At 46.2% G+C, this 13,648-nt stretch overlaps 1 protein-coding gene across 1 annotated transcript in view; it reads left to right on the forward strand.

Moving 5' to 3' along the window:
• Positions 1-12,750, forward strand: part of cacna1fb (calcium channel, voltage-dependent, L type, alpha 1F subunit) — a 28,266-nt gene extending 15,516 nt beyond the window's left edge. Inside the window, exons 18-51 of the mRNA XM_034591621.1 lie at positions 213-282; positions 396-456; positions 637-697; positions 846-948; positions 1,743-1,872; positions 2,994-3,053; positions 3,149-3,255; positions 3,699-3,786; positions 4,179-4,286; positions 4,679-4,731; positions 4,919-5,065; positions 5,148-5,349; positions 5,952-6,110; positions 6,195-6,305; positions 6,387-6,470; positions 6,854-6,982; positions 7,082-7,147; positions 7,242-7,333; positions 7,986-8,145; positions 8,312-8,439; positions 8,886-8,982; positions 9,118-9,220; positions 9,759-9,860; positions 9,961-10,091; positions 10,198-10,335; positions 10,428-10,488; positions 10,594-10,816; positions 10,913-11,020; positions 11,095-11,231; positions 11,377-11,489; positions 11,588-11,780; positions 11,948-12,010; positions 12,115-12,221; positions 12,296-12,750. Coding sequence (XP_034447512.1) covers positions 213-282; positions 396-456; positions 637-697; positions 846-948; positions 1,743-1,872; positions 2,994-3,053; positions 3,149-3,255; positions 3,699-3,786; positions 4,179-4,286; positions 4,679-4,731; positions 4,919-5,065; positions 5,148-5,349; positions 5,952-6,110; positions 6,195-6,305; positions 6,387-6,470; positions 6,854-6,982; positions 7,082-7,147; positions 7,242-7,333; positions 7,986-8,145; positions 8,312-8,439; positions 8,886-8,982; positions 9,118-9,220; positions 9,759-9,860; positions 9,961-10,091; positions 10,198-10,335; positions 10,428-10,488; positions 10,594-10,816; positions 10,913-11,020; positions 11,095-11,231; positions 11,377-11,489; positions 11,588-11,780; positions 11,948-12,010; positions 12,115-12,221; positions 12,296-12,562 — 3,962 coding nt within the window. The 3' untranslated portion in view covers positions 12,563-12,750. The remainder of the gene's footprint in view (positions 1-212; positions 283-395; positions 457-636; positions 698-845; positions 949-1,742; positions 1,873-2,993; positions 3,054-3,148; positions 3,256-3,698; positions 3,787-4,178; positions 4,287-4,678; positions 4,732-4,918; positions 5,066-5,147; positions 5,350-5,951; positions 6,111-6,194; positions 6,306-6,386; positions 6,471-6,853; positions 6,983-7,081; positions 7,148-7,241; positions 7,334-7,985; positions 8,146-8,311; positions 8,440-8,885; positions 8,983-9,117; positions 9,221-9,758; positions 9,861-9,960; positions 10,092-10,197; positions 10,336-10,427; positions 10,489-10,593; positions 10,817-10,912; positions 11,021-11,094; positions 11,232-11,376; positions 11,490-11,587; positions 11,781-11,947; positions 12,011-12,114; positions 12,222-12,295) is intronic.
• Positions 12,751-13,648: the final 898 nt, after the last annotated feature.

A 13,648-nucleotide genomic window follows, 5' to 3' on the forward strand; every position in this document is an offset into this window, starting at 1 on the left:
TATAGATCATAAACCTTGTCTCCTCCATGTTAGCTCATGGGGCAAGGACTAAACAAAAAAATCAAAGTAGACATTAAATGAAATTATTTTTAAAGATGGTGTCTGTCATTTTAGGTCTGAACTATGGTGCATTCAAGTGCAACAAATGATTCTAGTGTGTGATGCTTTATCCTGCACAGTGTTGAGCGTTTCATGTTCTTAGCGTGTGTCAGACATCCTGCTGAACGTCTTCTTGGCCATCGCCGTGGACAACCTGGCCGGAGGAGACGGAGACGACAAGAAGTGAGTGATGGAGGGGGGAGGCGGGGGAGGAAGAAAAAGGAGGATGTGAGGGGGTTCACTTCCTGTTGTCCTGTTTTTCCTGCAGTAAGAAGAAGGAGGGAGTGAAGGAGGAGGAGGAGGGGGCGGGGGGAGGGGGAGGAGGAGGAGGAGGAGGTCGAAGACGAAGAAGTGAAGGTTTGTAATAAGCAAAGTAACTAAGTACATTTACTTAAGCGCAGTTCTGAGGAATCTGGTTTAATTGTTTATGTCTAACAAACATAGCCATTTCTCTATAGCCTGTTTGTTCTGACACACTTTAACCAGATTATGATCAAAATACCAAGGATGTGATTGGTTCTTCCATGTTTACTGCAGGTGGACATTGATGAAGACACCGAGTATGAGGAGGAAGAGGAGCCTCCTGAAGGACAAGACGGTCAGTTCCTATTTCAGTCACGTGTGAAATGTTCTTTAACCTCCGACATGAGATCCATCAGAAATGTCACGATATGCATGATGATATACATGATGATGTACATGATATACACAAGATATTTATACATTTCCTCCTCCCTGCTCGTCAGATGCGGGGGTCCAGTTAAAGATGGCCGACCTTGCTCCACCTAAGGAGAAGGTCCTTCCCATCCCAGAAGGCAGTGCGTTCTTCTGCCTCAGCAACACGAACCCGTAAGTCTATTTACGACATGGACGAGTTCTGCCTCCTGTAACTGAGTAACCCAAAACTTAAGTTTTATGCAAAAGAGGTCAATCATTTCTTTGTGTTTTTATATATGAAATTCAAACAGTTCTCTAAAAGATCAAATCTGGTTCTTCTAGCGCCCTCTGCAGCCACGCGTGAGGATCAGTTCTGTTTGGCTCCGTGTTCGAGCGATTAAAGCTCATTTATGCTCAAAGGAAACTCTGCGTTCTTTGCGTCTGCAGTTGTTTACGTCTTCTGAAAGTTTACGGATACGGACTAAACAGATGAAACTGAGCAGTACCACTGGGAGCAGTGTAGCCGAGACAACCATCGTTCACAAAGACCTCACGGCCGTCGTCAGGTTCTCTCATTAGTTATATTGGTGATATGAATTCACCGTCCACATGTAGTGATGTATTTAATGACCTCACAGACAAACCGTCGTTCACAACGTGTGGCATTATCACAACCTCCTCCACTGTCCACATGCTAAAGGACACATGGACATATGTGGACAGTAACGGTTACATAATTTGAAACTGACGTCTCTTCGTATGTACGAATAGGAATGAAAGGGGCAGTATTCTCTATATTCCCGATCAGTGTAGATCTTCTCGTCTTTGTTCCACAACCGTCTCTTCTTCAGTTTCTGCATTAGATGAATCTTTGTTAGTGTTGAACAACTACAGCTCCCATGATGCTTTTACAGACTGATGGAGGATTTTAGCAGCTGTGTGATGTCTCTCTCTGTCTCTCTCTCTCTCTCTGTCTCTGTCTCCAGTATCCGTGTGGCCTGTCACACTCTGATCCATCACCACATCTTCACCAACCTCATCCTCGTCTTCATCATCCTCAGCAGCTGCTCATTGGCTGCTGAGGATCCAATCAGAGCCCACTCCTTCAGGAACAACGTGAGTCAACACAGATTTTATGGTTTTAATGAGCGACAGACACAAACATGATGCTGGTGTCGTGTCCGTGCAACACAAGTTTAATCTCTGAAGTTATCATCAAATGTAATTCAAAAACTAGCATTGATGCTAAGCTAACATTGAAAGTCAAACCCGAGTTAGCATCGGTGTCAGGGGGCTTGTGGGAGAATCTTATTTGAGACTCGGAGCCAATCAGAGCCGAGCGTGGCTCAGCCAGGTCGCTCATGATGTCATCAACGCGCCTTGGTGGTTTGAGCTGGGGCGGGGCTTCAGTAGATTACACAGCAGAAGTGGGTCAGTGACTAACCGGGTTAAAGAGGAAAACGCATGGAAACACAGGGAAAGAGAAAATCACCAGTTCTCTCTCGCACACACACACACACACACACACACACACACACACACACACACACACACACACACACACACACACACACACACACACACACACTCAGTGCAGCAGCTGTCTTCATGCAAGACATAGCAATTAGCAGCAGCTGATGAAGGAAACGACTTCTAACATACAATCAACACACGTCTGTACGCACACACACTAACCCTGTCTTCATACTAACTTAGTTTTGTCTATAATTTCCCTCATTTCCAGAAACTTTGTTCAGGAAAGAAACAGAAGCAGTCAGATGTTCCGGATCCTGAGAAACTACAAACTATTTTAACTTTTACCTGGTTTGACTTGTGTCTCAACTTGTGATTTATTTGTCCCCCCACGACCTTCAGAGGATAAGGGCTATAGATGATGGATGGATGATAATGAAGCTTGACTTAACTTGACTGTTGTGGGTCCTTGAATTGGGACTTGATCAGTTTTGTAAAGTAAATCTTAAATCAAAACAGTGGCTTTGATTTAATGATTTCATGGCTGAAGATGGCGACGTCCACCTGTTCAGCTCTTTGGTCCAAACACTTGTCTTTAACATCTCCTGAACAAACCATCCAATTCCAGCACTGCTCTGAATTCAAAGGAAATATTCTGGGATATCTCTTTGTTTTAATGCTGGAATAATGAAAACCTATTAAATGTAATAACCTGGACCAGTTTGTTTTCTGCCTCTGCACTCAGTGTGTGTTTGTGTTTCTAGATTCTGGGTTATGCGGACTACGCCTTCACCTCCATCTTCACTGTAGAGATCCTGTTAAAGGTAAAATCAAAACACCACCTTCAGTTCGGAGGAAATCGCTCATGTTGTTTCCTCCAGTCTTCATTTGATGCTAACACCTTGTGTCTGTGCTGCAGATGACGGTCCACGGAGCGTTCCTCCATCAGGGCTCCTTCTGCAGGAACTGGTTCAACTTGTTGGATCTACTGGTCGTCAGCGTCTCACTCGTCTCCTTCTTCCTTCAGTCAGTATCAGAATCTGATTCACTAACAATCACATCAACAAGTGGACACAGCACCAGATTCTGTCATTTCTTGTTCTATTTAAACAGCTGACTTGATCAATATCAGGTTAAAAACATAGAGAGAAGATGTTAATATATTTAAAACCTGCTCTAACATGAATATATTAATATTTTCTTTCTGTTCCTGCTGATCAGTTTCAAATTTTAGATTCAGTTTCTTCTTCATTTGGATGAATTGAACTTCATGAATCTGTTGAAAATTCCTGATTTGACCTTGAAACAAATGTCAAACCACAGATACAATCGACAGCTAAAGCTTGAGCTCAGACTGATGGATTAGAAGATGAGAGGAAGCAGATCATTATCAGTCAGTATCGTGAGTGAGTGCTGCCCCCTGCAGGCAGAGAACAGTCGACTGACCCACCGTGTGCTTGTGTCTGCAGCTCCAGTGCCATCTCGGTGGTGAAGATCCTCAGAGTCCTCAGGGTGCTGCGACCTCTGAGAGCCATCAACAGAGCCAAAGGCCTCAAGGTAGCTCCACACTGTCAGACAGCATCATGTAGCCGGGACAGGGAGGGACCGGGGGAGACGAGCAGATGACCCGGATCAGCGTGGATGTGGATCTCTATCAAGCCTGTTCGTTAACCATGTGGAAGTTTAGAGACAAGAACAACTTAATGTCAGATACATCAGAGTCGTGGCTGAGCCCATGTCCCAAAGCTTTATCTCTGAGCTTCATCCCAAATCTTTGTCCTCCTCATCTCTTCACTCTCAGCTGAAACTATATAATCTATTAGTTGATTAGTTTGGCATCAGAATTAGCAGTGGAAGCTGTTTGATGAGTTAGTTCACTAGTTATCAGTAAACTGACGTGTGAAGACGTTGTGTCGGAGAGTTCTGACAATTTTGTGTGTGTGTTGCAGCACGTGGTCCAGTGTGTGTTTGTGGCCATCAAGACGATCGGAAACATCATGATCGTCACGACTCTGCTTCAGTTCATGTTCGCCTGCATCGGAGTTCAGCTGTTCAAGGTTGTTCACATGTCTCTGGTGTTTACACTCAACCATAGACTGAAAATAAAGTCGGACGACATGACGGCTCCCAAAAGTGAAGCCAACGTGTCTCATTCACCCCCTGGTGGCCGGCTGCGGTGTAGGTCATAAACCCCACCTCCTGCATGTTAACAAATAAGAAATGGACCAAACTAATAAAAATCAAGTAAGACTTTAAATGATGTCACCCCAAAAGATGGCAGCATTCTTATCCAAGATAATATGGCTTTAGTTTTGTAGAGGAAGTGGACACACGTCGTCCATCTTTATTTACAGTCACTCAGACTCAGTGACCTCATCAGTTACACATCAGGTGACTGGCAGAGCTCTGATTGGTTAAATGAGTCACACGTTTCCTGTTTTTGTTTCAGGGTAAATTTTATCGCTGTACGGACGAAGCCAAACACACACCTGATCAGTGCAAGTAGGTAGATTCTACACGAGTGAAACCAACTTCAGTCTGAAGCTCTGACATCTAACGTGTGTGTGTGTGTGTGTGTGTGTGTGTGTGTGTGTGTGTGTGTGTGTGTGTGTGTGTGTGTGTGTGTGTGTGTGTGTGTGTGTGTGTGTGTGTGTGTGTGTGTGTGTGTGTGTGTGTGTCTCTCTCTCAGAGGGACGTTTGTTGTGTATAAAGACGGAGACGTGAGTCACCCGATGGTCCGAGTGCGTCTGTGGCAGAACAGTGACTTCAACTTTGATAACGTGTTGATGGGGATGATGGCGCTCTTCACCGTCTCCACCTTCGAGGGCTGGCCAGCGTGAGTGCTCCTTCAAAATAACTTTATTGTCACCAGTGTTTGTAGTGACCGTCACATGTTAACCCCGCCCACTCCTCTGCAGACTGCTGTACAAGGCCATCGATGCTAACGGGGAGAACTCTGGTCCCATCTATAACTACCGCGTGGAGATCTCCATCTTCTTCATCGTCTACATCATCATCATCGCCTTCTTCATGATGAACATCTTCGTAGGTTTCGTCATCATCACGTTCAGAGAGCAGGGAGAGCAGGAGTACAAGAACTGTGAGCTTGACAAGAACCAGGTAAACTCACCTGTCTCTCACTGTGACGTGTATAGCTCTTATCTAAACGAGGTTACAAAGTGCTTCACAAAATACAAACGAATGAATGAAATAAAAGGTATTCGAGACATATTAGAGAAACCAACAGAAGCTGTCCTATGTTGAGCTTTAAAAGTTATTAAAAGAATCTTAAAATCAATCCTGAGTTTAACTAGCAGCCAGTGAAGGGATGCAAGGATTGTGAGACCTACGGTTTATTTTAGTTAAAATACGAACAGCTGCAAACGAGTTCCTGAGGTTTGACTAATGTATAAAGTGTTTTGCAATAGTCCAGACGGGAAAAGACAAAGGCGTGTATGAGCTTTTCTGGGTCAGGGAGAGATAGAACTGATTTAATTTGGAAATATTTCATTGGTGGAAGAGGGAGGATTTAATGATCTCAATTATATCTGTTTTAGTTGTTTTTATATTGTTGCCAGGGGACAGAGAAATGGTAGTTGCTCGCTGATCGGGACCCAAGATTATTATTTCTGTTTTGTTAGAATTTAGCTGAAGGAAGTTAAATGACATCCGTTCCTTAAGTGTAGGTAACTGTGAGTAACTGTCTGTGTCTGTCACTGCAGCGTCAGTGTGTGGAATACGCTCTGAAGGCTCAGCCTCTCAAACTCTACATCCCCAAGAATCCGGTCCAGTATAAATTTTGGTCGATCATCAACTCGACATGGTTTGAGTACGTGATGTTCGTCCTCATCCTGCTCAACACCGTCACGCTGGCTGTTCAGGTGAGTCACGCTGCTGCCGCTGCTAGGGTCTGTGGTGTGTTGTGTGCCGAAGTGTGTCAGTAATTGTGTGTCTGTGTTGTACAGCACTATGAACAGTCCAAAAGGTTCAGCCACATCATGGACATCCTGAACATGGTGTTCACTGGACTCTTCACTGCGGAGATGCTGCTGAAGCTGCTCGCTCTCAGACTCAGGGTGAGAAAATCAAACGCACCTGCAGCGTCCTCTTCATGTTTCCACTTCCTGTCGCTGAACGTGACTCTCTCTCTCTCACAGCATTATTTCATCGACGCCTGGAACTCATTCGATGCTCTCATCGTGGTCGGCAGCGTGGTCGACATCGTGGTCACGGAGTTCAGTGTGAGTGATGAAACCTGTGACCCTTACGTTTAATGTTGTTTCACCACATGATGGACAATACAGATATTCATGTACAGTATATTCATAATGTATATATATACGTGTGTGCGTTTATAAAAATATATACTCACACGTACTGTACATATATACATGTAACATCTGATTAAAGGTAAGTGAGGGTTAATGTAACGTGTGTGCTGCCCTCTGCTGTTTCTGTGAAGAACAACTGTAAGTGAAATAATATAGAATTTATATATTTGTGTTATATGATCATATAAAAGAAGAGTAAAAATTTAGCTCGTGTATTTTTTATCTCCCTGTTTTTTCTTAATCAACCTGATCACATGTCGTCCTGACTGAACTCTCCTCTGATTGGCTCTCAGAGTGGAGAGGACAGCTCTCGTGTGTCCATCACCTTCTTCAGGCTGTTTCGAGTCATGCGATTGGTCAAGCTGCTGAGTAAAGGGGAAGGGATTCGTACGCTGCTCTGGACGTTCATCAAATCACTGCAGGTCAGGGGGCGGGGCTAACAAGGAGGGTCGTATGGTTGCTGCCTTGCTTCAGGGTTCAGTGTCATCAGAGCGTCTAACCTCCTCCTCCTCTGTGTTCAGGCGCTGCCATATGTCGCTCTGCTCATCGCCATGATCTTCTTCATCTACGCCGTCATCGGCATGCAGGTGAGTTCTAACCCTGACCTGGATGAGTCATCAGTGATGTCAGCGACAGTCTGATGATGTCATCGTGTGACGTCATCGTCTTTTCCTCCTTCAGACGTTTGGAAAGGTGGCGATGCAGGATCACACTCAGATCAACAGGAACAACAACTTCCAGACGTTTCCTCAGGCTGTTCTCCTCCTCTTCAGGTCAGATCCTCCTCTTCATCATCTCCATTATCCTCCTCCTACTCTTAATGCACTCTTCATCATCTTCATGCTCCTCCTCTTTAGGTCAGATCCTCCTCTTCATCATCTCCATTATCCTCCTCCTACTCTTAATGCACTCTTCATCATCTTCATGCTCCTCCTCTTTAGGTCAGATCCTCCTCCTCATCATCTCCATTATCCTCCTCCTACTCTTAATGCACTCTTCATCATCTTCATCACATTCATCATCATCTTCATGCTCCTCTTCAGGTCAGATCCTCCTCCTCATCATCTACATTATCCTCCTCCTACCCTTAATCATCATCATCAATCACTCTTAATCACCTTAATCTTCATCATGTTCATCACCATCTTCATCCTCTTCAAGTCAGATCCTACTCTTCATCATCCTCATGTTCATCACCATCTTCATCCTCTTCAAGTCAGATCCTACTGTTCATCATCCTCATGTTCATCACCATCTTCATCCTCTTCTTCAGGTCAGATCCTCCTCTTCATCTTCATATTCATCATTCTCCTCTTCATCATCCTCTTCCTGACGTTGTTGTATGTGTCGTGTGTGTGTGTGTGTGTGTGTGTGTGTGTGTGTGTGTGTGTGTGTGTGTGTGTGTGTGTGTGTGTGTGTGTCCAGGTGTGCGACAGGTGAGGCGTGGCAGGAGATCATGTTGGCGAGTCTTCCAGGAAAACGCTGTGACCCCGAGTCAGACTACGAACCAGGAGAAGAATTCAGCTGCGGCAGCAACTTCGCCATCGTTTACTTCATCAGCTTCTTCATGCTCTGTGCTTTCCTGGTCAGATACTGCACATATATATATATATACACTGAGTGGGGGGGTACATGGAGCGGCTCATTCTGCGCATGTGTTAATGCGCTAAAAAAATGTATCATCCCGCGTTAATTTTGACAGCCCTACTATATATATATATTTAAACTATGTATGTTTTTCTCTCGTTTAGATTATCAACCTTTTTGTCGCCGTCATCATGGACAATTTTGACTATCTGACACGTGATTGGTCGATTCTGGGACCTCATCACCTGGACGAGTTTAAGAGGATCTGGTCTGAGTACGACCCTGAGGCCAAGTATGACACACGCTTATGATGCCTTATGAAACCACATTAGGATTATCATGTCTGATCCGGATCCACACCAACATTCTTCCTGTAGTAGTTTTTGTGTAATCTTGCAACCAAACAAACAAACGCAGAAGAAAACATAACCTCCTCCAGGTTTTAAGAAATGAAAGCTCAGTGGAGGAACTGATCAGGATCAGAGGACGATCTTCCAACAGTTTTAACGAGACAACGAGAGCAACGACTAATTTCAGTGCGTCTTGAGCGCCCTCCTCAGGTTCAAACCATCAGTTACACTGAACCTGTTCCTGCCTGTTGGTAGTTTTAGCAGTTTCCAGCAGGTTTTGTTCCAACGTGAAGGTTCAGGTGGACGTTGTGTCTCAGCCGACACTTTGCTGTGTCTAATTGAATTATTGTTGTGTTATCGTTGATCGTATCGTCTTCTCTTCCGTCAGAGGTCGAATCAAACACCTGGACGTTGTGGCTCTGCTCAGGAGGATTCAGCCTCCTCTGGGGTTTGGGAAGTTGTGTCCTCACAGAGTGGCCTGTAAGGTACAGCTGTCACACACATGTGCTCTGTCACACACATGTTCCATTGCTGGTGTCCCTCAGGGCCTCTGTCTGTTTGAGTCTCAGTCACTGCCAGAAGTTTCCTGTTAACCTCATATTACTCTTCCTGTCCGTCAGCGTCTGGTAGCGATGAACATGCCTCTGAACGCTGACGGGATGGTGACCTTTAACGCTACGCTCTTCGCTCTGGTTCGCACGGCGCTCAAGATCAAGACTGAAGGTAACTGAAACCTGTGGACGTCGTGACAACACGACCTCCCACAAACTCCCTCTGCTTCATTCCACTCGTCCCACTCTATCAAACCACAGTCGACCAATTAGATGCTGATTCGTTCACAGGTCGGAGCAAACATTCTGCTCCTGGTGGGAAAATAAAGTTGTGTTAATGTTCACGTCCAGAGGGTTTTATCCTCACAGCTGATTAAAGTTCTGTGTTGAAGATGCTGGACCCACACGTATACGATGCATTAACACTTGACGCTGGACGTGTCTGACGCTTGGTGCTGGTCGTCACAGGTCCATGCTCAGGACACACCATTAAACCGTCTTTCATGCTAACGTACCATGCTAGCTGCCACAACCAAATGACCACCAGCTGACTCCGCCTCCTCTTTCACATTAACGTGACCTGATCAGCTAGCGCCTCCGTTAAAAATGACAAGCAGTGGTTCTGTTGAAACCTCAAAAACGTACGTCTGAGTCCTGCTCGATAGTGTCATCGTTTTTATCCGAACACTCCCACTGTGTGCTGTTGCTAGGTAACCCTGAGCAGGAGAACGAGGAGCTGAGGGGGATTATCAAGAAGATCTGGAAGAGAATGAAACCAAAACTACTGGACGAAGTGATTCCACCACATGAAGGTATTATTAATCCTGGTAGTTTGATAGAGAGTCGCAGTACCACTGCTGACCACAAGACTCGTACTGCTCAGCACCAATGTCTTGTCTCATGTCTCTGCAGATGAGGAAGTTACCGTTGGAAAGTTTTATGCCACGTTTCTGATCCAGGATTATTTCAGGAAGTTCAGGAAGAGGAAGGAGAAAGGAGATTTGACCGGAGAGCCTGACGCCACCAACCCGTCTGCTATACAGGTCTGTCTGTGTCTGTCCTTCTATACCTGTCTGTCTGTACAGTCAATTACCTCGGACTCACTCTGTGTGTGTGTGTGTGTGTGTGTCTGTGTGTGTGTGTGTGTAGCTGTGTAAAGCCGGTCTGAAGACGCTCCAGGATCTGGGTCCAGAGATGCGTCTGGCTCTGAACGAGGACCTGGACGAGGATGAGGAGGAGGACGTCATGATGGAGGATGAGGAGCTGGAGGAGAACACTGCTTACAAGGTCTTTATGAACACGCCCCCACATACATGACCTCTGACCTTTAACGTGAGGTCAAAGGTCACAATCTGATTCTCTTGTCTGTGTCCTCGCAGGGTGAAAACGGATTTGGACCAGAGAGAGATCGGCGAGGCTCCACCCTGGCCACGCCCACAGGTAAAAAACAACGCCCCGATCTCATGTGACCTCATCATGTGACCTCATCATGTTAGTTCACATCAACAGTCTCCATAGCGACTCACCGGTATCGTTCGTCTGCAGGTCCTGGCGGTGTTGTCGGAGACGTGGGTGTGTCTAATGGGGGTCTGATCCACCGGGTCGGTTCTCTCACTAAGATGCCAAATGGCAGCGACCACGACGAAAATCTTCACCGTGGAGACAACATGAGGTCATCTGTCAATCATCATCATCAGCGACGCCCATCAGAGAAGAATGGAATCCTGGACCGCGCCCACAAGAGACCGTCATACTACAAACATGGAAGGTAGGTCCACACGCCACTGACACATGGAGGAGGCTGTTGGGCTTCCAGTCTTGATTGACAGGTGCCTCAGCCAATCACGCTCTTGGTTTTTGGCAGGAGGGACTCCCGGGACAGATACTGGAGGAACGGGGACACAGAGACGTACGGAGAGCAAGGTTACTACAGCAGAGACGAAGACAACGACAGCATCACTTCCAGAGACAGGTGACCCGTGTGTGTGTTTGTGTGTCTGTGTGTGTGTGTGTGTGTACTTGTATGTTAAAACCTGTGTTTTTCAGACATTACCCTGACGATCCTCGAATGTACAGAGACCACTACGATGGACACGCCCCCGACACCAACAATAGCTACGGTAACGGATACAACGAGGAGAGGAGGACCACACGGAGACGCCTACTTCCTGCTACGCCTACAGGTGAGAGGATATCCCACAATCCTCCCTGCTTCCTAAAAACATACTGTGACTTCATTATTTATATCTTTATACATCTTGAACTCACGTCATCGCTGTGACATCATCACATTTGAGCGGGTGCGTTTGCTTTGTTTTCCCTCGTCAGGTCGGAAACCGTCGTTTAACATCCAGTGTCTGAGGAGGCAGGGCAGCAGTGACGACCTGCCCATCCCAGGGACCTACCACCCCACCTCGCCGCCACGCCGCACACGCACACAGGTGACATTAGCCTGTGTGTATCCACAGGTGAATCATGTATGACACACGCACCTGCCTTGCTCTTTAGTAACACCCCCCCACCCCCTCTGCCTCCTCAGACGTTCAGCAATTATGAGACTCATCAATCTTCCGGCCGCCCCATGCCGGCCTCCTCGACGTCCTGGGCGAACCCGTGTCCTCGCCGTGGACGCCTCCTCTACGCTCCTCTCATCCTGGTTGAGGAGGAAGGCAGTCCGCCCTGGGGGGGGGGAGGACCAGGGGGGGAAAGGACGAAGGGAGAAGCAGGAAGAGGTGAGGAAGCTGTTTTCACGTCTTTAACTGCATCATATGACACGTTTGTAGCTTCTATGCTAACAGGTCAGCTACTGACGCTCCACAGTCGTGTTGTCGTGATGCTGCTGTTGCTCAGCAAGCGTGACGCAAGCTCAGCAGGTTTGTTGTCGTCTTTCGTCCACCAGGGGTCAGTGTGACAGGAGCAGAACCCAGACCGGTGTGGTACAGTGGCCCTGCAGGGACATCAGGTAGGAAGGACGAACAAACAAACACTCAATTCCTCTCTCTTGGCCCGAGATGTGAAGTGCTCTTGTTCGGAAGGTTACATGAACGTGACTCTGTTCTCCCCCAGCGCCGCCGCCGCCGCCGTACAGAGCCTACACCACGCTCAGAGTTCCCTCTCAGCTCGGAGCTCAGTTCACGGAGAAGCGAGGATCGGCCGACAGTCTGGTCGAGGCGGTGAGATGTGGATCGGTTGTATCAATCTGATATTGATCTGTGATTGTGTCACTGATTCTTTCTTCCCTCGTCAGGTTCTGATCTCTGAGGGTCTCGGTCTTTACGCTCGGGATCCTAAGTTTGTGGCGTTTGCAAAGCGAGAGATCGCAGATGCATGTCACATGACGGTGGATGAGATGGAGTCCGCTGCCAGCGACCTGCTTGGCTCGGCGAGCCACAGTTTACTTAGCAACACCCCCGCCACTGACCCCGCTGCTCTCTACAGCGACGAGGAGCCAATCAGAACGGGGCGCGACGAGGATGAACTGGCTGACGAGATGACCTGTGTGACATCATTTTGAACTTCTGGACCAATCAGGGCTAAATAGGACTGAGAGAGGCGGGACATCTGTAGCCTGTCTGGGTTTGTTTGACAGAGATTTGACCAATCAGAAGAGATGAGAGAGAAAGGGGTGGGGTTTAATTAAAACTGCCAAAAGCCAAATTGTGTGAGTTTGAGGGGTTAAAGGTCAAAGTGGAAGAGGAAGAAGGTAATAAAAAGGGAAAGTGATGGAGGGAGGAGAAGAAGGGAAAAAGAAGGATGGAAGGAACTAAGGAGGGAGGGGTGCAGAAGAATGGATGAAAGAAAACTTAAAGAACAGAAGAAAAACAAAGCCGAGGAAATAGAAGGATGAAGAAACAGAAAGTAGGAACAATAAAGAAGTGAGGAAGAACAAAATAAAAACAAAAAGGAACAAATTTAAAGTAATGAAGGAAGGATGAAGAAGGAGAAAGAGGAGATGAGAGAAAGAAGATTCAGCAAAATAGGAAAGAAGGGAAAAATCACAATGAAGAGGGAAGAAAGAGAGAAAAGAGAAATCTAAGTCAGAAGAAAGAGAGTAAGAAAGATAAATGGAGGAAGAAGGGAAAGGAAGAATACAAATAGTGAATGGAGATGAAGAGGAAAGTAAAGGAAAAGATAAAAGACATGTCGGCGACACTTCCTGTGGAGATTTTGTAGTTTGACACTAAGGATCACTGAACAGGAGCCTGAGGGGCCCCGGGGGGCCGGGGGGCCGGGGGCCAGGACGTCAATCAAACCGCTGATGTATACCCACAATGCACTTCTGCTGTTGTGCGTTGTTTGGTTTTCCAGGTTGTTCTGTAATTTTATAAAACTTTGAATGAGGTTTTTGAACTTTGTTAACATTTGTACATAAAGATAAGACTTGACTTGAAATGAAGAGAAGAATTTAAATTGATTCACAGATGCTTTTTCTTAATGTTTATGCAAATGTATTATCCATTTCATTTCATAGTGGTATTAAAAAGTTTCCTGATGTAAATTTTAAACAGATTTAATTTGCTCGTTAGTTTGACTCTTGACTTTCAGCTGAAGTTTAAATCAGACATGTTTCTTCTTTCCTTTGTTTTTCTTCTGGATTTTA

The sequence above is a fragment of the Hippoglossus hippoglossus genome, chromosome 7 (genome assembly GCF_009819705.1).
Source record: "Hippoglossus hippoglossus isolate fHipHip1 chromosome 7, fHipHip1.pri, whole genome shotgun sequence".
In the NCBI taxonomy this organism is placed as follows: Eukaryota; Metazoa; Chordata; class Actinopteri; order Pleuronectiformes; family Pleuronectidae; genus Hippoglossus; species Hippoglossus hippoglossus.